Here is a 27,828-nt window from a genome sequence, read left to right on the forward strand (position 1 = left end):
AAGGCAGCTGTTTTCCTTTTTTGAAAGCAGAGCACTCGCTAGAAGTCTCCTGCAAAGCGGCACTACTGTGCCCTGCATGCGTAATTGAGTCTGGACTGAGGCTCCACTGCTTCATCTTGCGGGTGGCAAGCTATAAAGCTGGCAGTGCTACATCTTTTGCTCCCTGAAGCCTTTCCTTCTAACAAAGGGGAGGGGAAGAGAGCAATTTTTGCTTCGGTAAAAAGCAAATTAAAAGGGGTGGGGTGGGAGTTTCCAGCAAAGCGAAGCGGGGGGAAAGTAGACCCTTTTGCCATCAGACTGAACAGCGTAACTCCATGAATGACAACCTAAAGAGAGGCAGGCAGGTCGTTCACTTCACACCAGAATGTGATGCTATAAGCAGGAAGGTGAGTGTTGCTAAACATAGAATCACGGGGCTAAAGTGATCTGGAGCTGTCACATCCAGCCTCCTGCTTTGAATGTGTGCTGCAGTGTAATGTACCTTGGGAGTGGAGAAAATAATACAAAATCTGTAGCAGAGGGCAGTCAGGCAAGGTCAAGAGAAGCTGGTTGGCTTCTAACTTTTACCTTTGGAAACAAGGAACTGTATGGTAATTTGCAGGTTGCCTGTGGAAGCAATGAATCACGTGATGCCAAAGGTAAGATACGCAAATGAAATGCAAATGTCTATGTTGGTACAGTTCGGGTTATTTGTATCAGTCTGTATGCAGATCAGTGCCAATTCGTAGAAACTGACTCAAATTGCACGCTTTGTTCTGAACCTGTTGTTTCTCTCCTTTTCTTTTTTGCATGATGGATGGGTTTTTATTCTACCAAGGAGTAGCATGGCAGAAAGAGGAGAGAAGTGAGTAACTAAGTTTCACTGCCAGTGCACTGGATGGAGTATGTCAAGCATGGGCTGAATATGAAGAACAAGCAGAGAGCCCCAGCACAACTATGTTTGGAAGCACAATTAACTTCATCTAGCAGGCAGCTGTGAGCATAAACACTTTAATGTAGGGTTGCCATATGTCCAGAATTTCCAAGACATAGCCAGGATTTGGCTGTCGGAAACTGTGTCTGGGCGGAAATCTCTGAAATGCCCAGGAAAATCCAGACATATGGCAACCCATGTTGGTAGTGTAGATTTTGGCATATTTCCTTTAGAATAGCTCAAAAACTTCTCTTTTTTGAGATTTTGCCAAAAAAAAATACATTGGAATTCCATTGGGATTAATGGCCCTAGCTTGCTCATTAAGTTCAGTAGGTCTACTCTGCATAAAATTTAGTTAACTACCTGAGGGGCGTTCTCGGTAGTGGTGCCCGCCGTGTGGAATGCCCTCCCATCAGCTGTCAAAGAGATAAATAACTACCTGACATTCAGAAGACATCTGAAGGCAGCCCTGTTCAGGGAAGTTTTTAATGTGTAACATTTTAGTGTATTTTTTGTCTTTGTTGGAAGCTGCCCAGAGTGGCTGGGGAAACCCAGCCAGACGGGAGGGGTACAAATATTATAATATTATTATTATTATTATTATTATTATTATTATTATTATTATTATCCATGCATTTCAGTAGAGAGAGAAAATTTGCAAAGATAAAACAGCATGTTCAGAATAAAAAACGTTGTGTGGCTCTTTGGGGACTATACCACTTGTTCAAACTGAGATCCTACCACTTCAGACTGCAGCTGTAGGACCACATGTTTAAATTCTTTGCCATTGTCTCTTAAACTGCTTAAATACCTAAGCTCCATTTGAACTTAACAGGATTTACTTTTGAGAAAAAAACATGTACAGGATTGCTCTCTTAGGAAACTAGCCTATTATGGAAAAAGTCTTTATCCTGTTCCCAGAGCTGGCCCTGCTATCAGGCAGGGTGAAACCTCTGCTTCAGGCGGCAGAAGCCCCCAAGGAGGCATACCCACAGGTGCCCTGCCTGACCTGTCACCTCCACTAGTGGTGGAGAAGTACCACCTCAACCAGTGCTGATTTGGTGTAAGATCGCATCCATTTGGGGAAGATCTCACCAAAAAATCAGCACAATCTTGCCCAAAAGTGGAGATAATGGTGGTGTCAAGGTGTTGTCAGCAGCTTCTGGCTGGTTGCCCAGGAAAGTATAAAGACAAGAAAAAGTTTCTTACAGTCCTTTTTCATTTCAAACTTTACAAAGAGAGACTATAGAACACTGCCTCTTGGATAATGGCGTTGTCCCGAGTGCATTTCCACCCCCCTTCTCTCCCACTTCCTCTTTCATCATCATCATCATCTCCTCTATGGGTGCCACTAAGTGCCCTCTGTCTTCAAGCTCTTTGCTCTCCTACTTCTAAGGCTTGCCGGGTTCTGGGAGATGGAGGGTCTGGAATGCTTTCTAGTGACAACATGTCAGCCAGCTGTTGCTCTGGCTCTCCCATGATTTCCCAACTTCCCCCCTCAACTGCCTCTGAGTCGCAACCTCCCTCAAACCCCCGTTGTAACTCTATACTGTCTTCCTCTTCCTCCTCCCTGGAAGGGTCAGGATGGGGAGGCAGTCTCCACCATTCCTCCTCTGCACAGTCCCTGACAGCGGGTGGGCACACACTCACACACATACATACTCTCCAACATTCCTCAGATGAAAATAGGGACATTTTCACCTGAGGAATGTTGGAGGCGATGTTGCCCCTTCAGCACTTGTGTTTCTGTCACCCCTGCAGGAGTTCTCACTCCCCACAGCTGGCCCTCATTGACCTCCCTTTTTTGGTGCCCCACAGCCTCCACACAAAGCATTTCCTACCAGAGAAAAGGCGTGTGCCACTACCACCACAGCAACAGAACACAAAAATACACACCCTCCACTGTCCTGAGAATAACCCTTAATCCTGGTTTTATTTTATTTTGTTCTTTGTAAATTTTAGAAAGGGGCATAAGTAGACAGGGACGCACAAAGTTTTTTGTTTTAAATCAAGACTCCTTGCTCTCTGCTCTGCTCCCCCTTTCTTCCCACCCATGGCAGCCCTGCCCTCTGCCTGCCCCTCAGAGCCAACACATCACACAGGGCTGGGCCTCAGTGGGGGCAGTCTCTCCTCTTTGCCCACTTTCCAGCAGCCACTACAAGCTACTCAAGGTAAGAGGCTGGCAGCGGTGGCCATGCTGAGGCAATGGGATGCTCTGTTACATAAATTTTTATTAATTTTCAACACAATTATACAATTTTATCCAAATTTTCACAAATTATCTCTTTTTGGACTTCCTTCAGCTTCTCTGGTAATCATCCATATTTACCTCTCAATTACACATTCCCTTTATTTGTATTGCAGTTTGTCCTCCCGCCCCCTTCTATTTCTTTTTGGCAATACACCTCAGTTTTCACAGTGTTTCTTGAAACCCCACTAGCGTTGTTTGCACATCACATACATTTTTAAATATTCTACAAACTTTCCCCAGTCTTCGATGAACTTTTGGTCTCGCAGATATCTAATTTTCCCAGTTAGTTTGTCCAGTTCCGCATAATCTGTCAGTTTCATTCTCCATTCTTCTATCGCCTGTATTTCCTCTTGCTTCCATTTCTGGGCCAATAAAATTCTTGCTGCTGTAACTGCGTATTGGAAAATTACAATCCTTTCTCCTTATTTCCTTTCCTGTAATCCCTAAAAGAAAAGCTTCTGGTTTCTTTACAAATGTGTATTTTAACATCTTTTTCAATTCATTATATATCATCTCCCAGAAACTTTTCACTTTCTTACAATCCCACCACATATGATAAAACGTTCCTTCTTTTTCTTTACATTTCCAACACTTATTACATGTCTTAAACATTTTTGCTAATTTTACCGGTGTGATGTACCATCTATAAAACATTTTCACGACATTTTCCTTTAACGCCGTACATGCAGTAAATTTTAAATTTTCTTTCCATAATATTTCCCAATCATCAAACTGTATATTGTAACCAAAGTCCTTGGCCCAATGTATCATTACCAATTTAACTTCTTCATCTTTCGTATACCATTCCAACAATATCTTATACATTTTTGATAAAGGTTTACAATCATTGTTTATTATGTCTGTTTGAAACTTTGAGTCTTTTTCTGCATAACCATTTTTTTTGATGTCTTTTTTAAACATTTCATTAACCTGAAAGTAATGCAACCAGTCATAAACATAGTGGGATGCTCTGTTACAGCTGCCACTGCCACTGCCATCGCTTGGGACAAACGCTGGCTCATCCACCTAGAATGATATATTCTGATAATGCAGCATTGCTGTAGTTATGTAATTTACAGATTTTTTAAAAAAGCAAAGCTACTGGAGGAGGACTGGAGTAGAGAAATGGCGGCTGTGGTGATTTGGGTTCACCTTTAACCAAAACACAAAAGGCTTCATGGGAGGAGGCCTAATCTCTAGCCTTGTTTTTAGCTGACAGCTGGGAATGTTTCTTTGCTGCGCATGCTAACCACAGGTTTGGGGAGGGGGGGGGACAATACCAGAGGCATAGCTTTCTTCCCAAAGCCACATCTTGCTTGACTATCAGTCTCTTTCCTTGAAAAGAACAGTCTCAAACTGCTTATTTAAGGCCCACTGGATAAAATGCTTTTATTGTACGTTTAATTGGAGTAGGCAGTCCATGGAATGTGTGCGAGGCGTGAGGAACAACATTTGGAGCAAAAAATAAATGAACAGCAGAATAATAAATGAATAAATGAAGTGACGTCTTGCATCCACTGTTGATTTAAATCGAGAAAATGAGTGCTAGTTGATTGTTGGTCAGTGTTTCATTAATATTCTGGTGAAGGAATTCTGTTCTCTGAGGAAAAAATGTCCAAATGTAGAAGTATCATTGTCAGCATACAAATAGTTTGTGAAAGGCATGTGTGACACCAAAATGCCTTCACAATAAGGAAGATCAGATGAACCGTCCCCCTCGTGAACTAAAATAGCCCATGAAACAAGTTGCAAGGCCATTTGGTCTAGTAGCCTCCCTCCCTGAGGCTACTGCACACATCTGCAGCAAGTGATAGAGATTGTTCACAGGACTCCATATCCCCTTCAGTGCATTCTTTCAGTGTGTGTGTGTGTGTGTGTGTGTGTGTGTGTAGAGGTGCATCTGAAGCCCCTAAATAATAGGGGATTTGAATAACAGAATCTGGTTGCTCACAGGAAGCTCAGCTGTGAGGATGCTTAGAGAGCTCTTATACATTTCAAAAGCCCCTAAGGTTGTTCCAAAAGTTTAGATGGATTCTGCTGAATCTATTTGATCCAGCTTCCAAGTTAGTAAACAAATAAGTGTCTGCAAATAAAAACTTCAAAACTACTAAGAATCTGGAGGGGAATTTCCGTGGGCTGGTGGGAACTCCTGCTTCACTTATCATGGGTACCAGTCTGAAGTCTCTTTGAATATCACCCTGGACTGATCTGTATGTCCTACCGCCTCTTCCCCATTGCATCACATAAAACCAGAGATGAAAATAAGAAGTGAAGGAGCATACAAATGCAAAATTGCTTTCATAATTTATTCAGAAAGAAAAAATTAGGGGTTGGGGTTACAACTTTAGGATTTTTGCAGGGAAGTCAATATAGAATTCAAATTTCCTTTGAAGTTGTCGGTCTCCCCCCATCCCTCACCTGTCACAAAACACTTGAAGGCATTTGGACTCTTCTAAACAGCATATAAACCCCTAAGAGCTGGATCCTGTCCCTTGTCTCTCTCTTGTCAGTAAATGCTGTAAACAGCAAAGCCATTTTTCATTAGCGCCTGACATTCTTTTATGTAGTCTGATTGTCAACACAAAAGGAGAGTAATTAAACTGCAGCTCCAATCCAGCCTAACAGATGGGGCTCTCCCCCAAAGCTTTTACCACACAACTAAATTGTTACTACAAGAAATCAACATCTAATCTATTCACTTCAAAGAGCACCCATATCCCCCCCACCCCACTTTTCAAGCTACCGGGATGAAACTATCTCCTTGTTAACAAAGAAATAGGGGAAAGACAGGAGGTGCGGCTGAACCAAAACATGTACTGTATGCTTTTCAGTTAAATTGGAGGGGGAAGGATTCCTGCCTAAATTAAATAATTAAGGGTGGGAGAAGAGATACCCAGGGAAAACTCAGAAGCATTTAGTGCAGAAGAATATTGGGAAGAGCCAGAGAGGTAAATTGGGAAATGACTGTTGTGACTCAGAGGAATGCACAATGTACCCAAATGCACCCGAGATTCTTCTCACAGCACAGCTGTACTCCCCCCCCCGGGCAAAAAGCTAAAAAAGCAGGCTTCTTAAACTCCACGGAGTTTAAAAAGATCTTTGGGGGATTTGGTGTGACAGCTGTTTAAGCAAACACTGTCACCAGGACTAGCAAAGGTTGTGAGGCAGATTACTCAATTTTGTGAGCTTTCTGACAAAGCCAGAAAAGTGTCACTCAGAGACATCGACTCCTTCAGGCATCCGCAAGGCCTGTCCTCATACCTCTCACTGTTCAAATAATTATATCTTGCCTCTGAGGAGATAATGTGTGAAGTGCCACACCTCTTTACCCTGGCTCTTGACACTTTATATGTATATTTGTGGGTTCCACCTTTTTTTGTGAGTGTCAGTTCTAAAAAACACACAAAAAACAACTTTTAAAACTGTGTTTTATTTGCTCTAAACTGCCCTTTGACCAGTGCTATTTTTCTAGGAAAAGAGGTGCCAGAACTCACTCACCTCCCATGTTCTCTTATAATGGCAATGGTGTCTACCTGAGAGGTGTCAGTACTGAGTTCCAGTGAGTTCTGGCTGAAAAAAAGCCCTGCCTGGGACCTTAGGGTTAAGGACAGGTAATTAATAATAAGAACAATAGTAGTAATAATCACTTCCAGTCTTTGGAAATGTAAAGTGTGGTTTCTGTTTATGTAATGAAATTGATCTTTACCTGGAAGGTGCAGTCACTTATCTTCTCCTCAGATCTTTGCTCACTGTTTTCACACAGTGGTCCAGGGAAGTGCAAGAGCTTTGCCTCAGGCCAATGGAATTTTTAACTCCTCCATTTTGGGTGGGTGAGCAGCATGCCACCTCACTATTTGTCCTAGAGCTGGCTTTGCCAGTAGGCAGAGTACAGTAGTCACTTCCAACAGCTGCAGATGAGCTTCATGAAAGGCCAGGAAATTGTCAATTATTATTGTGGTTTGTTTGCTTGTTTTTGCTCTCAGGGAGAGGTGCTTATGTCTATTTCTGCCTCAAGCACCAAAATAGCCTAGCGAGTCTTGGATATTATAGATGTCAGTTGGTGGTGTACCCAATTGCTGTTCTGCCTCAGGCAGCAAAACATCTTGGGCTGGTCTTGCATGCAGCAAAGGAACAGTGGGGATTTGTGTGGAGAGGTGTTAGCAAAAGGTAGCTGTCCCCCCCCCCCCCAATCTGGACTCATAGATCAGATTTTGCTGTTCTTTGGGTTCTGGCTTTGCATTTTTCCATGCCTCTTAAGACACAGCTGTGTGTAGCTGTGCACATCTAAAACTAATTTGGAAAGTGGTCCTTGTTGAGTGGAATCTCAATCCTGTCTCTCCTGAGCTTTTAGTCCCTCGCTGCAAATGAGAGCGAAGCGGTGGCCTATTCCGCCACCTAATGGAAAAACAGATCTCCGCAGTGTTTAGACAGTAGCAGTATATTTTGCCCATGAATGACTCTGAAGGGCTGACTGCAGCCTCCGCTCCTCCTCCACCCCCCTCCCTCCACTCTGTCCTCCTGGATTCATTTGAGAGCAAACTTGTGGAGCAGCTGGATGTGTCACAGGGATTAAACACTCACCTGAAATCCTTGGATCATCTCATCTGGAGAAGGGTAGCTGGAAATACTACATTTTAAATGGAGAAAAGAACTCTACAGCCAATGAGTTTCTAAAAGAAAGGAATGAGTTAAAGGTAAGAAACAGGATTTCTTTGCAAATAGGAAAGTCGTGTTTAGCAACAACAGATAATATGTGCAAGTGTGTAGTTTTTATTTATTTATTCTCTCCCTTGATCTGCATGTAGTGATATGTTGGAATAAACACCGCAGCTCCAAAGGGACTCTGTGAACCAATGAGCCAATGGCTCATTGTTGCATTAAAGTAAACTGGAGCAATCCATTGAAACAAACTGAAACGGTCCTGAGATTGAATGAGTGCCCTAGTAATACAGCAGCATTCTGGGAAGGGTCCAGCACTGAGAGGACAGCAGGGATGGTGATTCTGATTTCTGGTAAAAACACATTTCCTTGCTTTTTCTGTGACTGCTTTAGGAGCCCAGGAGGAAGAGGGTCGAGTAATTTTGAAGGTAACAGAAAGACAGAGCTGGCTGCTTGGACCTTTTCAGCCCCAGACTTTCCCCAGGGCAGCTAAGCCTGCAGAGAGGGAAAAGCCACTCACAACTCTTCTCCATGTGCAAACACTAGTGAATGACCCAAAGGGAGCGAAGTGGAGATACATCTAGGAAAGAAAAGACCAAATGGGAGCAAAGGGGCGTTGCAGAAAAAGGAAAGCAGAACTGAAAGGCCTGGTCCCAAGGAAGGGAGAGCTGTGAAGGGGACTGCAGCTCACAGAGAAAGGCTCCCAGCCTCAGATCAATCTAGCAAAAGGCACTGGATGGGAAGCAGTCAGCCATGGATACTCTCTGCTTGTTTGCAAGTGACCCGTGGATCTACAACTGCTCCTTGAGCAATTCCAGTGTGGAGAACCAGACGTCCCAAAGCAACAGAACTCACGTGAAGCGGAATGAGAACGTTGCCAAGGTGGAGGTGGCCGTGCTCTGCCTCATCTTCTTCCTTGCCCTGACTGGAAACCTGTGTGTGCTGGCGGCTATCCACACGACCCGCCACAAGCACTCCCGCATGTACTTCTTCATGAAGCACCTGAGCATCGCTGACCTGGTGGTGGCCATCTTCCAGGTTTTGCCTCAGCTCATCTGGGACATCACCTTCAGGTTCATTGGGCCAGATTACCTCTGCAAGTTGATCAAATACCTGCAGGTGGTGGGGATGTTTGCTTCCACTTACATGCTCTTGCTGATGTCCCTGGATCGGTGCTTGGCCATCTGCCAGCCTTTGAGGTCCTTACGTAGGAGGTCTGACCGGTTGTCTGTCCTCCTCACTTGGATGGTGTGCCTTCTGTTTAGCATCCCACAACTCCAAATATTTTCCATGCAGGATGTGGATAATGGGGTGTTCGATTGCTGGGCAAATTTCATCCAGCCCTGGGGACCTAAAGCTTACATCACCTGGATAACCTTGACTGTGTACATTATCCCTGTGGTCATGCTGACCATCTGCTATGGCTTGATCAGCTTCAAGATTTGGCAGAATGTGAAGCTAAAGACCCTTCATGAGACCAATGTGAACTTGACCTCTAGGAATCCCCATAGAGGCACCCTCTCCAGGGTCAGCAGTGTCAAACTCATTTCCAAAGCCAAGATCCGGACTGTCAAAATGACCTTCATCATAGTCTTAGCTTTCATTATGTGCTGGACTCCTTTTTTCATTGTGCAGATGTGGATTGCGTGGGACGAAAATGCTCCAAAAGAAGGTACAGTCTTCTCTCCTCCTTTCCTTGCCTATACAAGCTGTGTGCAATGAGTATAGAGAATTGCCACCCAATAATTTCTTTTTTAAAAATAGAGGTATCTCAGTTGAGCTCATTATCAAACCAGCTGATCTGCAGTGCAATGTGAAATAAGATATGCAAGAGGTATTTCAGCAACAATAAATCAATAAAATAAATCGAGACATGTTAAGACGGCATGGCAAGAAGACCAGCTTGCTTACTTGCAGGGTGATGATGGGGTGGAGAAGGTTGAGATGTAACCCTGGGAGACCTTGGCCATTCTTTATGTGACCTTGGGTATGTTACATGGTACCTCTCTCCCTCACTGCCTTGCCTGCCCAAATGAGGGACTTGGATGTTTTGAAAATGGGGAGCAGGATAGTAAGGCATGTGAAGAAAGAATGAGCAGCAGGAAGGGGAAGAATGCATTTATAGATCTCTAATATATTATGGGCTTCTTTATTAGTTTGTGTTTTTTTAAACAAGGGTAAATGGTTTCCATAAAGCAATATAAAATGATCATAAGAAAACACTGGTATTCATAAGAAAATACTGGTGGATTCACAAAGAGACTGAGTTCACGCTGAAGTGAGACCAAATGATAAAAAGAATTTTGTGAATGGGTGGCCAGCTTGTCAGTGACTGACGAGTTTAAAAGCTGAATGGAGGGCTGACAAGGAGGTGTCTCCCGTGCTGTGAACTGAGATGACCAGGTGCGTCTTCTTGAGCAATGACAAAATGACAGCGATTGGGTTCCTTTACTGAAACTAGTGGTTGCTCCAGTTTCCTTTTGCTTGTAAAAGCTGCCTCTCATCTGCCCACAAAGGTTGGCATAAGTGATCTCTTAGCATATAGATAGGGTGTCAGTTACTGAGTGTCTTTGATCCTCCCTCTCCAAATCTTAATTTTTCCCTCTGTGTCAGGGAGGAACTTTATGTACACAAAGCCTGGAGGTTCCAGGTTGTTCCTCTGAAAACCACTGCCAAAAGCTAATGAGCACATTAGTGAGGGGGTCAGTGGACCTCACCCCGGGGGCTTGGTTCAGGATTAGAGCTATGAGGGAAGACACTCATTGCAATAGGAAACACTCACCTCTCTCTAAATGGGTTAAGGCTACCTTTCAGAATTCTTAGCCATGTAGCATTTATCCACCAGCAGCACACAGAAGAAGAAAAACAACAACAACACTCTGTAGAAAAGCTACTCAAGGCTATCAACTACCACACATGTGTGCTTGTCGTTTGATCAAGCGGCAACTTATGTGTGTGAATGATTAAACCCCACAGACAGAACTCACATCTTGCCTCACATCACTTCAAACCCTGATGCTCCCATGTAAAGGCATGGGGGGGGGGCTCCTTTGGGTTCAAGAGTGATCATACAGGGGGTCAAAAGCATATTCTGCTTCCCAACCTGAACCCCTTAATGGGACATCAAGAACTGCTCCAAAATCAGTGTCAGTTAGGAATGAGGGATTTGGAGTTACGTACCTAGAGCACACAGTCGGACATTTCCAAGGCATTATATGCACACACACACCCCCTAAAAAAAATATCCACCTGTTAAAACTCAGGGGGTGGGGAATAATTTCCTTGCAAGTGAATATAGACAAATGATTTAACACTAAGATTTGCTGGGGATGATGAGAGCTAGGTAAGACTGGATGCTAGTTAGCTGTCCCTATCTGTACTAAGAGACCTGTAAGGTATCTTCCAGTTCTGTTATTTTAAGTTTTCATAATTGATGTCACGTTGACAGCCATAATATCATATACACCTAGCTCCTGTGGTCTAAACTTGGTTTCTTAAGCCAGGAATCCCTTGCGTGTCTAGTCCAACTCCCCCCCTTTTCTTCTTTTTCTTTTCAACAACAAGTATCACCAGGATACTGCAAGTAAATGGAGCAGTAGCAGAGTAGAGTCTTGCTTAACACTTTCTCCTCTAACCATTTCCCCATTCAAATCTTTTCCCCAGTTGATTCCCCCCCCCCTTGTGGGGGAGACGATACATGCGCTACTTGCTTATTTGAACTGAGAGCCGATGCGCTGCGGGTGACTAGAATGATAGGTTTGGGTGTGAAAAACCCAGATTCATCCCTTAGCCCATGAAGCTGAGAAAGGGACACTTTTGCCAAGAGACTTTCTCTTTGCCCAAAGCCTACTCAGGGGAAGAGCGTGATATGAATGCAATGAAATAAATATCAGTGCCTATGTCTGAGTACCAGGTATTGAAGCAAGATATTCTCTAGCCTTTCTTTCCTGCTACATACTTCTAAAACTATATCCAGGAATCAAGCACCTTCTGCTTGTTGTTATCCTGGAAGCCAAAACCCAATTTTGGGGCAAGTACTCTTCGGTGAAAGAACCCCAGCAGGGCTTTAACATTGCAAAACATGCAGTGAAGAAAAATGTGGAAACATAATCTGTAAAATATTTTCACAGGGTCTTGAGTCACTACCAAAAGACACTTCTTTTCTCCAACTGGTATAAGCCATTGGCCAGCCAAAGCACAGGCCGTCCTGGAGCAGTTGTTCAACCCAAGTACTTGCATAACACAGACTATGTTTGTTGGGTGGGGCTTCTGTGACAATTATAGCCTTAGCTCCTTCAGATCAGCAAGCTCTATCCCCACAGCATGCCTTGTCATGATTGGGGAGATCCCAGTCCTTAGCTGTATGCCTGAGGAAACGAGAACCAGATTGCTACAACCTGCTAATACCTGTTAATACTTTCAGGGAACCAAATGCTTCTTGTAAATAGCAACAAATGTTTCCAATATCTGGTCTGTTTCTTTCAAGCATCACAGGAGGACTGAAAGGTTTTTGTCAGGATGTCTGAAACGATTATCATTGTGTGCATACACTGCTAAGTGAACCAGAGGGACCTTTGTCTTATTCTTTACCAAGAGCATTGTTTGAAAACTTTTTGCACCTCCGCTAGCAAAAACAGAAATTGACAACCACAACTTTATCTGCAAAAGGTGACAGAGCATAGAAAGCATGGACTAGAGAGGAAACAGTAGGTGGCAAAGAGGAGTGAGAATTGAGGAGTGCAGAGAAACCACTTATCTCTCACCAGAGATAACAGTAAAATGAAAAGTGTGGAACAAATTCAATTGGGAATAGGAGTGATAAAAGGAATTAAACACTTCCTGGTATTATATGTCACCTTTTGAGCAATGTTGCTTCCCCCACCCCCATGAAGTTTCCTTATCTCTGATAAGGTGTTTTGTTAGCCAAAAATTCTAACAGAGTCCTAAGCTAAATGTTTCCTTGAAATGTTTTACCAATTATTCCAGAAGTTAACAAGGGTGCAGGGCAAGGAAAATGGGGTCTCTTCATCTTGTGGTTGGCCTTATACAGGGAACAAATCAAGGGCAAGGAACTCCTTGCTTTTGTCATCCTTAAGGCACATGAAGGACCAATGCCACTTTCAGAAGAGTTATTTCAAAACAATGGACCGAGGCATCACTGTGTGCTTGCGCAAAATATATTGGAATGAGTGAGTGGCAACCTAGAGACTTCGTTTGGTCCTGAGTGGCAGCCTGTTGTTCTAGCTAGTTCCCTCTAGAACTGAAACAGGGGATAAGTTCATAAATCTGGGGCTGGTTCACACATGCGTTAACTTGTTTACTCACCATCTGATGACTCACAGCTGTAGGTCAAGGCAAGAGTTTGCTCCCGTGACAGTTTTATGAAGGATACTAGTGTTCAATCCTGATCTTTCCTAATCTGGTAACCATACTTGTCTACATTACACAGTTTAGTGAGAGCCAAGACACCCATGGAGAATTTTGCTGCTTAGAGAAGCTTAGAAGCAGGGAGAACCTCCTGGCAAACTAGAATCCAGATGTTGACAGACATTTTATGATCTGTCATTTCAGCTATAACCTAAAAGGAGAGACATTAACAATACTGCACTCGGGAGCCTTTGGAACTTTCATGAAACTTAATTGCTCATTAGACTTTCCTGACAAGTGCTCTTTAGCAGTTCCTATTCTGTTGAAAACTGATGGTGAGTAAAAGCCACATTTGTGGCTTATTTTTTAGGTGCTTTCTGGACCACAAAAATCATAGATGGCTTGGTTGGTGCACTGGGGAAAAAACCCCAAAAAACTAAAGCAATGTAACAAAAACATATATAAAATAGTTACATACAATTTTTAGGATCAACTGATACTACCTACAACTTTTGTGTGTTTTAGAGGATATAGAATTTACTCATTCAGGAAAAGTATCTAAGAAGATGATCACCTAAAGAATGAACTTAGCTTTCAGGGGCTCCATGCCCTGGACCAAACACTAGATAATACTACCAAATTCTATTGACAATTTAGCTAGTGAAACTACCTAAAATTAGCTTTCGGGGACTATCTGCTCTTTACTTCACTAAAGACATGTGTGCTTTGTTTAGTGTTGATCCAAGTGACTGCTGGCATTTGCATTTTCAATGGGAAATGATTTAAAGTAGGGAAACAACCACTATTGTTTCTTTGTCCTGGTAGTCGTAGTTGCATCTTGAAATCTGTTTTGCGCCTAGCGAGACATAATATAATTAAGATACACAGAGTTAATTTATTTATATACGGAGTCTGCGGCTTTTACATCATGCCCAGTTTTCTTCCCCATGCTCCCCACCCTCCCCATCTCTGCTTGCTTGCAGTTTTCTTAACTGTCAGTCTTCCATCCTTAAAAAGAGTTCCAGAAAACTTGAAAGCTTGCGCACTACTTTGTGACATTTGACTTGGTCCTAATAAAGGTATTACTCTACTATGGCTGTTTGTCTAGAGACGTGATGTATTATGTGGTGGTGGTGAGTTGTTCCTTCAGTGCATCAAAATAACCCACATTGTGTGCAGAGTAAGCTGAGGTTGTTGTTGATCCTGTATTTTGCCTGTACTTGCAAAGCCATTAACTGGAATTCCAAAGGCTGTGTTTCTAATTTTTTTTGCAAGAGGGGAGGATATTTCAACAGGCAATGGTTATAAGAATGTGTTTATTATGTGCTTTGTGAATGGATGGCATGGACCACCCCACTGCCCACTGTGTTCCTCTCCAGTGTGGATGCTGGACCAGGGCCCTGGTTAGCAGGGCTTGCTGTTGGAAAATGGCTGAGAGGTAAATCTATAGCCAGAGAAGACATGCCTCTTTCTCCTCCCTGATAGAACAGATAAATAACAGCTGGGGGAGAGATACAACTATTGACAGTGATGCTTTAGAGTTCCTTATAACTGAAGAGAGGGCAGGGGAGAGGAACATCAATGAGCCTGACTCATTCCAGCGAATACAAAACCCAGTAGAGAGAAGGTGATCAATTCTGGCACCTCTCAGGTGGGCACCATTGCCATTATACGAGAATAAGGGAGGTGTTCATTGGAAGTTCTGGCACCTCTTTTTCTAGAAAAATTGTACTGGGAACAATCCAGTGGTTATGGCTATTGTACTCCGGAAGAAAGGGGTTGGGGGCATGGACGCAGTGCCCTTTGATGTACCCCTGCCATATGGAAACCCAACACAGTCGATAGCTATTGTTTTGCTTTCTGTTGCAAGTTTGCAATCTGATCCGTTATAATTACCAGTACTTAAATCCATATTACAAGAATATGAATCATTCAAGGAATTAACACAGAGAGGCGAAACGGTCAAGAAGAAAGATCCCTAAGACTGCCGTCTGAACTGTGGACTAAATCCCACAGATTTACCAGTAAGTCACATGGCACGCGGTGACATTTTCAACAGAGACAACAAGATTAGGATCACGCAATAACTTTCATTACAGCGCTTGTCAGAGGCTGATATGCATTCAGTTGGAAAGGTGTATGTAAAGTGCAAAAGCTAACAATCCACCAAGCGAAGCACTCTGATTAACAGAGGCATGGCTGGGTCAGGCGTTTGGAATACAAAAACCCATTTGAGAAAGCAGCACGATGAAAAGTTTCCTAATGAGCAAAATGTTTATCTTCCAGCCTCCAGATGTAGAGCTGTAAAGAGCTTTTCTGGGCAGAGTTGTTGTGCCCCTATATTAACAAATGTGCGTCAGAAGTCTTGATACCTTTCCCCCCTGGACTCTTTCAAACATAATAGCTTTTTGTCTAAACATTTCAGATTGCTTTCCCCACCACCACCACGCTGTAGCCTGCAATAACCTTTGACCCAACCTCACACATACATGTGGGTGTCTCTATACATCACAGACACAATGTGGATAGCCAAGCTCATCCTGCTATCCAGAGAACGATTAGGACATGGTTAGACCCCAAGCTATGTCAAATTTTAGAAGTCCCCAGCTTACCAAAAAATAAATTAAAAAATGTAGTATCCCAACAGAAAGAGCAATGAAACTAGAACCCTCCGGGTCCCTTCCAAATCTACAATTCTATGATTCTATAACATAATAAACATTTATATTTACATATGTACTGGTTCACATGCAAGGATGTAATTAAAAGCTAACAATTTAACTTAAAACATGTATCTTTCAATAAGTCTATTTGCACATGAAATACCTTTAAATGAAAAAAAAAAAGCTTGTGGGTATCTTAGCCTATATGAAAACTTAATGTACAGTAACACAGAAAAAAATTGCACACACAGTTTATCAGTTACTAAATAGAAGAGACAGCGCAACTGTGTGTGGCCTGCTTTATTCAAACCTTTGTTGTTGCTTGAACCAGAGTTTTCCTCTGTATTCCTCCACCCCCGCTTTACTCAAACTTCTGCTGCTGTTTAAAACAGCCACTTTTTTCCCTTTCAGTGTATTGCCCTTCTCACTGTACTGAAACTTTTCTGTTTTCCATTTGTCAGCTACCTCATGTGAGAGAGATTAAGAATGTGGAACCCTCAAATATTACATAGTACTATACTCAAACCTCTGCCATTGTTTAAACCACCATTTCCCCTCTCAGTTCATTTCATCCCCTGCTTTATTCAAACTTCAGCTGTTGTTTTAAACCACCACTTTCCCCCTCTCAATGCTCATCCCTTTTTGCTCTAATACCATGGCCACTGCTGTTGCGCAAGCTGCCTCCTCTTTTGCTCCCCTCCCCTGACTTCATGCAAATCCAGGATTGTGATGCAGCACAACAAATGTTTTAATTGGGGCTGCATAATGACAGTCTTACATTTTATTTATATATGAAGAAACCTAACCTACTACATTTACTATAAAACCTATGTAAACCTTTGTAAAAGGAGCTTGCCGGATATGAATCTTGCCTTGGACCCATAACATTGTGTTTGTCAGGACATTGTGCTATTTTTCTTAGTTACACAACTCATATTGAATAAATTAGATATTATTGCAAGTCTAATGAAAATGCATGAGCAGTCTCTGACCATTTGTAGTGGACCAAGCAACAATGGGAATGAAAACCTTTCCTCTTATGGGTCACTGTTATATTAATATACATCTATCTAAGTTAATTCCAGGCACTCTAATGTCAGACTCATGTGACTAAGAAGAGGCAGGACTATATATATGACTTTTAGTGAATGGAGTTGCCATGGACAGAAGAAATAAGCCTGTTTCTTTTCTCCCATGTGAAAGGAAAGATTGCATTCACACTCATTGGCAAAGATAAAGGACCTAAAGAAAAACCTGCCTTTCATGCATGCTGCTAGGTGACTCAATCTTCACTTAAAGGGGTTTTTGTGTGTGTGTGTGTGTGTGTGTGTGTGTGAGAGAGAGAGAGAGAGAGAGAGAGAGAGAGAGAGAGAAGTACAGTGGTACCTCGCGTTAAGTACTTAATTCATTCCCGAGGTCTGTTCTTAACCTGAAACTGTTCTTAACCTGAAGCACCACTTTAGCTAATGGGAACTCCTGCTGCTGCCGCCGCGCGATTTCTGTTATCATCCTGAAGCAAAGTTCTTAACCTGAAGCACTATTTCTGGGTTAGCAGAGTCTGTAACCTGAAGCGTATGTAACCCGAGGTACCACTGTACATGCATGCATGTGCAATGCATTGCACAGGCCCAGATACCCAAAGATCCCTGTAATATGCAAGCCCTCTGTTCACACGAACACATACCACTCAAGGCATTTTGCTAGCAATAGCTAAAACCATTGTTTGCTTTGTGATTTATTACACTTCAAAGGCAAGACCCCACATGAGCTCAACATACCTCTTTCTTGGCAGATATAGGGCATCTGAAGGGATTTATTCAACAATGAATATGGGTCACCTTTAAAAACAAAACGAAAACATTTTCAAGCAAGCAGGACCATGGCCCTGGCATGTCTAGCTGTTGTAAGGGTATGCCTGAGGCAATCAGTTAGGATATTAAACGGCAGCACTAGAAGGGTAAGCAAACACAACCCATCTGGCTTAGCCTCCTGTCCAAACAGGATGGCCATTTGCTTGGCAGCCTCTCACAGATCAGCCTGTAGAATCCAAAGCACAGTGTTGCTACTGACAAAGATTCAGTTGAGGCAAATGAATGGGCAACCTCCACTCCAGGGGCATTGTGCCTCTGGAAACCCAGTTGCTGGGATTCACAAGCGAGCAGAATGCTTGCAGGCTTCCCGCAGGCATCTGCAGAGCTGGCCCAAGACATTTTGGCACCTGAGGTGAACTGCAAAATGGTGTCGCCTGCAACCCGGGAGGAGTGAGTGACTGAAAATCTACACTGGTAGAAAAGGAGGGAATCAAATCAACCTTACCCGACAGTTGAAGTGGGACTCAAAGGCCATCACGGGGGGGGGGGGAGGGACCCACTCTGAATCCAGCCAGGCATGTGCAGACCCCAGGAGACCCCAGAGGCAGCCCTCACTATTTCCTCCCTGGGGGTGGGAGAAGAACAGCAGTGCCTCTTATTCACCAAGAGGCAGCATTGGCAGGTCTGGCCTCCAGGGATCACGCTGCAGCCATTGCTGTCACCATGGCAGTAGCAGCGGCAGCAGCTGACGCTGTCCTTGGAGGCCGGATCCTGCTGCCAAATACTGTATAGTTATTATTATCCACACTTTAACCAAGTATATGCATTTTAGTGAACATCATTTGGTTGGAGAACTGTATCACAAAATTCAGATAAGTGCAAATTTTGTTTTGTTTTGTTTTTTTAATAATTTTTATTAAAGTTTTAAACAAAAAAAACAACACACAGAAAAAACAATACAAAACTCAACAATATAAGACAAAAAATATAACAATTAAAAACAAACTCTCTTTTCCATTTCCATTTTTAAATTACTTATTTTCTGGACTTCCTCATACCTCCCTCTTTTGTATTCCAATCCACATTATTTGTCCAGCAGTTTCTTTTCCACTTTTTTAATCCCAATCTTTAATTTAATAAAATGTTAAAATATATAACTTCAACTTTTTTTTTTAAACCTAATCCTTGATCTTAATATCATATAACCTTAAAATTTTCCCTTTTAATATCAAATTTCCATTTCTTTAAACATCTTTAATCTTGATCTTTAATCTTTATCATTAACTTTAACCTGTGCAGCTGGAAACCACTTATTTTCAATCCAACATCACTTTAACATTCTTTAATTTTACAATGTTTCTGAAGATAGTCTTTGAATTTCTTCCAGTCTTCCTCCATCGACTCTTCTCCCTGGTCACGGATTCTACCAGTCATTTCCGCCAATTCCATATAGTCCATAAGTTTCATCTGCCATTCCTCCAGCGTGGGAAGTTCTTGTGTCTTCCAATACTTTGCGATGAGTATTCTTGCTGCTGTTGTTGCATACATAAAGAAAGTTCTATCCTTTTTTAACACCATTTGGCCGACTATGCCCAGGAGAAAGGCCTCTGGTTTCTTAGGGAAGGTATACTTAAATACCTTTTTAAATTCATTATATATCATTTCCCAGAAAGCCTTAATCTTTGGGCACGTCCACCAAAGGTGAAAAAATGTACCTTCAGTTTCTTTACATTTCCAACATTTGTTATCGGGCAAGTGATAGATTTTTGCAAGCTTGACTGGGGTTATGTACCACCTGTATATCATTTTCATAATATTCTCTCTTAAGGCATTACATGCTGTAAATTTCATACCTGTGGTCCATAACTGTTCCCAGTCAGCAAACATAATGTTATGGCCAACGTCCTGTGCCCATTTAATCATAGCCGATTTTACCGTTTCATCTTGAGTATTCCATTTCAGCAGCAAGTTATACATTCTTGACAAATTCTTAGTCTTGGGTTCTAACAATTCTGTTTCTAATTTGGATCTTTCCACCTGGAAGCCAATTTTCCTGTCCAATTTAAATACCTCCATTATCTGATAATAATGAAGCCAGTCTCGCACTTTGTTTTTTAGTTTTTCAAAACTCTGCAATTTCAGTCTATCTCCGTCTTGTTCCAAAATTTCCCAATATTTCGGCCATTTGACCTCCATATTGACCTTTTTCAAGGCTTTCGCTTCCATTGGTGACAGCCACCTTGGGGTTTAATTTTCTAGCAAATCCTTATATCTTATCCAAACATTAAACAGCGCTTTCTGACAATGTGGTTTTTAAATGCTTTATGTGCTTTGACCTTATCATACCATAAATATGCATGCCATCCAAATACATTATTAAAACCTTCTAGGTCCAAAATGTCAGTGTTTTCAAGAAGTAGCCATTCTTTCAACCAGCAAAAAGCTGCTGATTCATAGTACAGTTTAAGGTCTGGCAGGGCAAATCCACCTCTTTCCCAAATAAGTGCAAATTTTGAAAGAAAGCTGTGCCTTGGTTTGCATATTGTTTCAGAAAGTGCAAATTGGGTTGACTTGTCTCACCTTGCCTCACGGGTTGGCTGGTCCTGGGCATCTGGTTGACACTGTGAGAACAGGATGATGGACTAGATTGGCCATTGGACTGATCCAGCTGTTCAGTGTTGCAAATTATACTGTCTTTTTGGGGGGGGGCAGTGAGTGTGTTATATAAACAACCTTTCCTGTTATTTTTAAATACTTTGTTATGTTGTCACAGGTGGCTGTGGTGCACGACGGGCCTTGTGTAATATTGACACCTAAAAGAAAACTGAGACTGATAGAATTATTATTATTAATTATTAATTATTATTATTATATTACTTCATTACATTTATATGCCGCCCTATACCCACAGGTCTCAGGGTGGTTCACAAGATAAAATTACATTATAAAAACACAAAATACATAATCAAAATATAAACAGAAACAGCCAAACAACCTCCCCAAAACACATAAAAACAGGTAAAAAGAATTTTAATTTTGTAAAAAAGATTAAAAGCACAATTAAAAAGCAGTTTAAAAGAACGTAAATAGTACTCTCTGTTGGGCAGCAGCAGCCCTAGGCCCTGCCCTGGGCCTGGTGGAGAGAGGTAGGTGCAGGGCCCTCAGACTCTCAGCAGTCTGAAAGTTGACATTGATCTCAATGTCCCCAGTTATGCTTTTTGAGTAAGACTGGACCCTGCCAAATCAGACCTCACAGAAAGTGCAACTAATTCATGAGTTGCCAAAATGTCTGGTAATTTTGAAGCATAGTTAACGAATGGGAAAGTTCCTCCAGCCTTTTCCATTTTTTCCATCTAGCATGCAAAGGGAGTGATTCTTACAGGCATTATTTCCTTGAACATTAAACAGTTGAAAGCAATCATATTGTAACTACTTTTCAGTAACACTTTTACAGCAGCACAAACAAAAGAATAGGCCATAAATCCTATGAGACAGTACAAACACAGTTGTAAAAGTTTAGTATGATTAGTGCAGTGCCAAAACCTGACCTCCAATTTCCTGAAAGCAAAGAGTAGGGCGATGATGGGGAGGCTTCATTTTACTTTACACAGAATGCTCTCTCAGTGGGTTATTTTCACTCACATTTTATTAATCACATTTTACCCTAGTATATGCATTTTTGTAAACATTATTTGGTTGGAGAACCGTATCACAAAATTCAGGTAAGTGCGAATTTTGAAAGAAAGTTGTGCTTTGGCTCACATATCATTTCAGGAAGTGCAAATTGGATTGACTTGCCTTAAATGCAAACTGAATCGAATTTCATCCCTAGTTCAAAGTAAATCAGATTTTGGAGTTGCTTTTATAGTCCAACTGTCAGAATCTGAAAAAGATTTGAGCTTTCTGCTGAGTGAAACGTTGGAGAAATCTATGCCTAAAAATGACATGGTAACTGGCTGATTTTTCTCTCAGTAGTAGCAATGGATTTTTCTACTTTCTAATTTTTAGAATCATGCAGCATCTGTAGTGATGGGGACTTAGGCTTCCACGCGACCTGGAACCACCTGCAATCAGGTCTCATGAAAGCTTTTGCATTCACAGCTTTGGGCATAGATGCCTTCTCCTTGAATACCTTTGCCCTGTACGTGGAGATGCAGTGGGGGGGGGTGACTCAGTGCACATAATGTAGGGGTTGGTGTGCAGCCTCACTTCCCCTTTGTGTGTTGATTTAACACGGAGCACTTGGGCAGGATTTTAGTGAATGATAGTTTATTGCTCTTTCAATGTATGTATGTCAAAAGTTGCCATCTGAGGTGGATCTCCTGGTGCTGCCAAATGGTTTACCTCTTCTACACAGTTACCATGTTCTAGTCACTCACCCAGGATCATATCATATTTTCTTGCTTTCCAATTCTGTAATGTCACTGAAGTACCATAGGACGTGCTGGGCTGAAGGAGGGCCAAAGCCGGGCATTTATAACACCTTCCAATTTGTTTCTGACCCTCCTGGCATGATAGTGAGAATATGGGCCCTTTCCCCCCAGCAAATCATGCTGTAGCTAAAACTTCATAGAACTGCACACTGTTTGTTTACCTGTCATGCCTTTCTCCCCTACAGAAGTGGCGTTCATCATCACCACCCTCCTGGCAAGTCTGAACAGCTGCTGTAACCCCTGGATCTACATGCTTTTCACAGGCCACCTTTTCCATGACCTCTTGCGTCGCTTCCTCTGCTGCTCCTCTCGGTACTTAAAATCTCGGCAAGGATGTGACCTGAGCGTTAGCAGGAAAAGCAACTCCTCCACCTTCGTCTTGAGCCTCAAAAGCTCCAGTCAGAGGAGCTTCACTCAGCCGTCCACAGCGTGAGGAGAAGAAACCCAAGTCCTCCAAGAACTGTGCCACAACGAGATGGGCAGACTGGCCTTAGCGTGTACATACTTAAAAATATGAAATAGAGGTATACAGGAGTGTTTGGATGTAAATACATATATACATATATATAATATATTACATAAAATATATTAAAATGTGTGTATGATGTGCAGGGTACTCACTATTTAAGGAGCAGGATAGCAGAAAGACAGCTATAGCATAATAGTAGTTCACAGAACGGATAGCTCAAGGTTTTAGTGCTGTATTTTTAAAAGACACAATGGACTCCACAAGTCATTGAAGCCATAAGGCAACATCTGCCCACAGGTACAAAGTGGAGGACAGCTCCTCTTTGAACACTATTACAGCATGGATCAGATAGAAGTGGAGGCGTTTTAGGAGACAAACTACACTTGCAATAGAATAACTATCTCCCTGCCCCATATTAACTTTTCAGGCCAGGGGGTGAGATCAAATGTGGAAATGCCCACCACAAAATGAACTTTCAGACAGAGATGGGTTGATCGGCCTAAAAATGCTCCATGCCATTTATTCATGCCCCCAAAGAGCAGTTTGCCCCATTGCATTTCAATGTTAATGTGTATCTTTTTAAAAAAATAAAAAATCAATGCAGAATTAAGACCTTTTTTGATTTGGTGGTCTGAGCAAGGGAGCTACCTTTATTATTATTATTATTATTATTATTATTATTATTATTTTTAAAAAATAAAGACAAGTAATTGCCACTTGGAGAAGCTTGAAACCAAATGATTCCTGGAAGTGATAGGGGCATGATAACACCCCATTGCTCACAGACTTCCAAAAAGAAATAACTGCAGCAAAATAAAAGCAAAATGGCTGCCCCAGGATTTGTAGTGGAGACGCATCTCACCAGTTGCCAGCATTGTCTCATCACTAAACGCCATTGCATGCCGACAATCACAGACTGCAAGATATCGACTACCAAGATATTGAATATTATTTATTTTGTATTTATATATATACCACTTAATGCCAAAAAGGGAGGGGGGGAAGCTTCTAAGCAGTTCACAAAGTTTAAAAGCAAGTTATACAAACTGTTAAGATATAAATATTCATAATTAAAATACACAGTTAAGAACAGGACACTCAGGTTAAGAAATCAACATAAACTGATGCATCTTCAAAAGCTGTTAGAATGCCAATGCAGATGGGGCCTCTTATATTTCAGCAGAAAATTAATTCTTCAACATCAGTGCTACTAGTGAAAAAGCTCACCACTGCAGTCCCAACAAACTGACGGTCATCAGACTGTGACCAGGCTAACCAGGTTCCCTTTAAAAAAAAAATATATATATATATCTTAATGCCCTTGCCAGGCAGTGGAAGGAAAATCTGGGTAAATCTGTTCCAGAGTTGTTGGGGGCTTTATAAGTAAATAGCCCTGGCTTGGTGGCTAATAGGCAGCCAGTGCAGGTTCTATAGTACAGGTATGATATGTATCTGGTAAGGGCCACCACTCACTGCGTGGATTGTGGCCTTCTGCAGTAGCCACAGACTCCATACCAGCCATAAGAGAAGCCCTACACTGTGTACATTGCAATAGTCTAAACATGAGGTTACCAATGCATGAATCACAGTAGCCAACGTATCTTTGCCAACCCAAGAAAAGATAGCCAACACTGATTGGTAGGTGGTTTTTGCCCCCTGGGATTCCATGGACAACTATGGCTCCAAGAACTGTTTACCAGTTCTTTCAGATTGAGTACAGCCGGCTCCCTCGGCCAATAAAGCGAGATGAGCGCCGCAACCCCAGAGTTGTCCGCAACTGGACCTAATGGTCAGGGGTCCCTTTACCTTTACAGCCTCATCTAGAACAGTCAAAGTCCTCAATTCTAGGAGCTGGGGGCTATTCACCTGCAGTCTCTCTCTCTTAACAGAGCTTTGGTTTATTCATCCTCATCCAGCCCACCACTGCATACAGGCACTGGTTCAGCTGCTCCACTGCCTCTCCCGACTCAGATTTAATTGAACAATAGAGTTGGCTGGCACACTGATGGCACTGAGCCCAGTTCTCCTTATGACTGTTCCAAGCAGCTTCCTACAAATGTTAAATAGCCTTTTGGGATAACATAGTGCCTTGCAGCACCCCACAACTGAACTGCCAGGGTGTAGGCACTTAGTGCCCCAATGCAATTCTTTGGGACAGGCCCTGTAAGTAGAAGCAAAACCACTACAGAACAGTGCCTCCAACCACAAACTTGCAGAGAAAGTCCATGAGGATACCATGGTCAGTGTGGTATCAAAAGCCACTGAGAGATCCAACAGAAGCCACAAACATGGTTGCACTTCCTCTGTCCCTCCCCCCAGAGAAGGTAAAATATAACTGGATGCCAAAAACAACATTCAGAGAATATTCAAAGAATATCTGAGCATCCTTCAAAACTGCAAAGGAGGATTTTCCATCCAAACTGGATTCACTTCTAGAGATTCTCCACCTGCAGTCCTGCAGTATCCATATCACATGTTTCCACTGCTTGCATCCATTTAGTTCTGCCACTTTAAGGCAAAGAGCCTTTTACATTACAATTCTATGCCATCTACTCGGATTTAATCCCACGGTGTTTAATGGGGCTTGCTCCCTAGTTTTAGGATTGCATCTTTAGTGGCTGGGGATAAATCTGAGGATATCTTAATTGTTGTTTTTAATCTGCATTTGAGCAGCTTTTCATTTTTGCATTGTAAATGAGCCAAAAGGATGGGAGTAGGATAGACATTTTAAAATTAAATCATGTTAATAGCAACGAGCCTAATTATCTTGTCTGAAAGGAGAACCCCAGCAATGCTTCAAAACAGATGTGAACGCTGGCTGGCTGGCTGGCTGGCTGACTGGCTGGCTGGCTCCAAAGTACTGCAGCTTTGGGTTATCAAATCAGTAGGATTTGATTCAGACATTTTTCTTTTAACCTTTCAACCTTTCTCTTAGTGAATGGAAATCTGTATGAATATTGCATAAGGTCTGAGCCTATAAGTGCTCATTTGCTTGACAAAATGCATTGGATAGATTGGCAAGAAATTCCCTGTCTTTTTCAGAGCTTCATCAATGTGAGAATACCACTACGAGTCAGGAAAATCAGCGGTGTCATTCAGGAGTAATTCCACTGAATACCATTAATAGCAGTAACAATTTTCAGGCCTAGTCTTACATTCTGATGTTGTTGTTGTTGTTTTTAAAAAAAGTATCCTGAGAATCCTTATTAAATGTGGAAGTTGGTCCATCAATTTCAGTGGGAGATCTTAAAGCAATTCAAGAGCTTAAATGTTTGCAAAATTAAAGCTATGGGTTGGATACTGAGAACCATGAGCAGCAAGCCACAGAAAGAAGCTAGCAGAAGGGGCCTTTTCTATTCATTCGTTCGTTCGTTCGTTCGTTCGTTCATTCATTCATTCATTCATTCATTCATTCATTCCTCTCTTCTGCTGCTGGCCTGTAAAGTGTCTCCTGACAACTGGGGAACCTTTCTGAATGGCATGGGATGGAGTAGGAAAGAGGATTGGCCAAAATCAGGCACAGACACCTTGGGTGGAGCTCCGCCCCATTCCATGCTGTTCAGGAAGGTCCTCCTACTGCTCTCTATAGGGGGGGAGGAAGGAAAGGGACAGTCTGTGGACTTCCTTCCTGACAGCAGTTCTCGGGATCCATCTCGGGATCCATCCAACACATTGTTCTAAAAAGCTTTACTTAAGGTCGAGACTTATTTCATTGTAGATAAATTTGATAAATATTACGTGGCTATAACTTCATTGCTGTGTAACTCATGCAAGTACTTTAAAGAAAAAATGATTTTATGTGAAGATTTGGTTGTGTTCTTTAATTTGAAAACATGGCAAATAAAAGAAATGGATGGAAACCCAAGAAAAAACAAACGGCAAAGCATCTGTAAATATAAAACCGTAATGCACCAAGCATACATTATGCCATGCCTTATTAAACAAGCACTCATTTTTGTATTTATTGAAACAGTCATATGCTTATGGTCTTTTTATTTTCCCATTAAGATTTCCAGGTCCTCTGCATGCAGAGAAGGTAAAATGGTAGTCCTTTGACTATGGTGATGGCAGGGGGAGAGTATGGGCAGGGGAAAGCAGTGAAGAAATGGGGCAGCGGGCAAATGGGGCAGGAGTTATTGGCTCAGTTGTCTTAGAGTTTTTAAAACTATAGGATCTCAAAGTATTTAGTTCTGTTTTACAGAGCCTGGAAATCAACGTGGAAGCCAAGTTACAACCAACATTGAAAAATGTTGCTTGTTTGACTTGAGATTGAGGCTGGACCAAATAAGAAGAACCAAGTGACAGTAGTAACTCCTAACTCTGTGGCCTAAGGGTTGGTTGTAGGATTAAAGGCCCCCATTCTTGGCATAGTATTACAAATGCTGCTGTTGCTGTGCAATCCTCTGTCATGGTTCCTCATAACAGTCAATGGACACCAGAGAGGTTAAAACAATAAAGCTACTTACTGGACAGAGCTCAGAGGGTTAGGATACAGATGGGCAGCTTGAAAAGTAATGACAGTGTAGTCCAGCACTGCCAGAGAAGGAAAGGAGATGGAGATGAATAGGAAAGATAACATAGGGAAGTTCTGACAGCCAGAGGAATAGTCCATTTGCCTCCGTAAACTACCAGAACACCTGGACCTTTTACTTGCTGTCATATATACTGTTACCGCTACTACGACTGTCATCAGTTTTAACAGGTACTTGGTTTAGATGCCAGGTTGCTATCACAACCATAACTGTTCTTCATAACATGTTCTCCTGGAAACACAGTGGTTTATGAGCTCCATTTTCAGGCCAACGGCCTATTTTGCTTCCTCCAAGCAACCAGTCTCCTCACCAAATGGCTACTACCACTTAAGGGGAAGACAGGATTCCCACCCCTACCCCCCATTGTTCCTCCTTCCATGCCACAAACACAATTCTTCAAACTAAACAAGAAGGTCCTTTATCAAGGAAACTCCACAACTGGAAACACACTGAACAAAAAATATGGACAGGCATAATTTAGGCCCATGTAAGATGTGAAGAAGGGACGCAGGTGGCGCTGTGGGTTAAACCACAGAGCCTAGGATTTGCCGATCAGAAGGTCGGCGGTTCGAATCCCCGCGATGGGGTGAGCTCCCGTTGCTCAGTCCCAGCTCCTGCCAACCTAGCAGTTTGAAAGCACGTCAAAGGGCAAGTAGATAAATAGGGACTGCTCCAGCGGGAAGGTAAACGGTGTTTCCATGTGCTGCTCTGGTTCGCCAGAAGCGGCTTA

The 27,828-nt window shown here is 42.3% G+C and overlaps 1 protein-coding gene across 2 annotated transcripts; it reads left to right on the top strand.

Annotated features, from left to right (window-relative positions):
- The first annotated feature begins 291 nt into the window (after nucleotides 1–291).
- OXTR (oxytocin receptor) lies at nucleotides 292–26,540 on the top strand. Of its 2 annotated transcripts, none has more exons than XM_080995852.1 (3): nucleotides 292–638; nucleotides 8,217–9,495; nucleotides 22,283–26,540. In XM_080995852.1, exons 2-3 carry the CDS (start codon nucleotides 8,577–8,579, stop codon nucleotides 22,528–22,530), a joined length of 1,167 nt encoding a protein of 388 aa, XP_080851978.1. In that variant the 5' UTR covers nucleotides 292–638; nucleotides 8,217–8,576; the 3' UTR covers nucleotides 22,531–26,540. The 2 variants fall into 2 exon arrangements, with proteins under 2 accessions (XP_080851978.1, XP_080851977.1); XM_080995851.1 differs by lacking the exon at nucleotides 292–638 and adding an exon at nucleotides 7,666–7,858.
- Nucleotides 26,541–27,828: the final 1,288 nt, after the last annotated feature.

This window comes from Podarcis pityusensis, assembly GCF_964106645.2.
Source record: "Podarcis pityusensis genome assembly, chromosome: 2".
Classification (NCBI taxonomy): Eukaryota; Metazoa; Chordata; class Lepidosauria; order Squamata; family Lacertidae; genus Podarcis; species Podarcis pityusensis.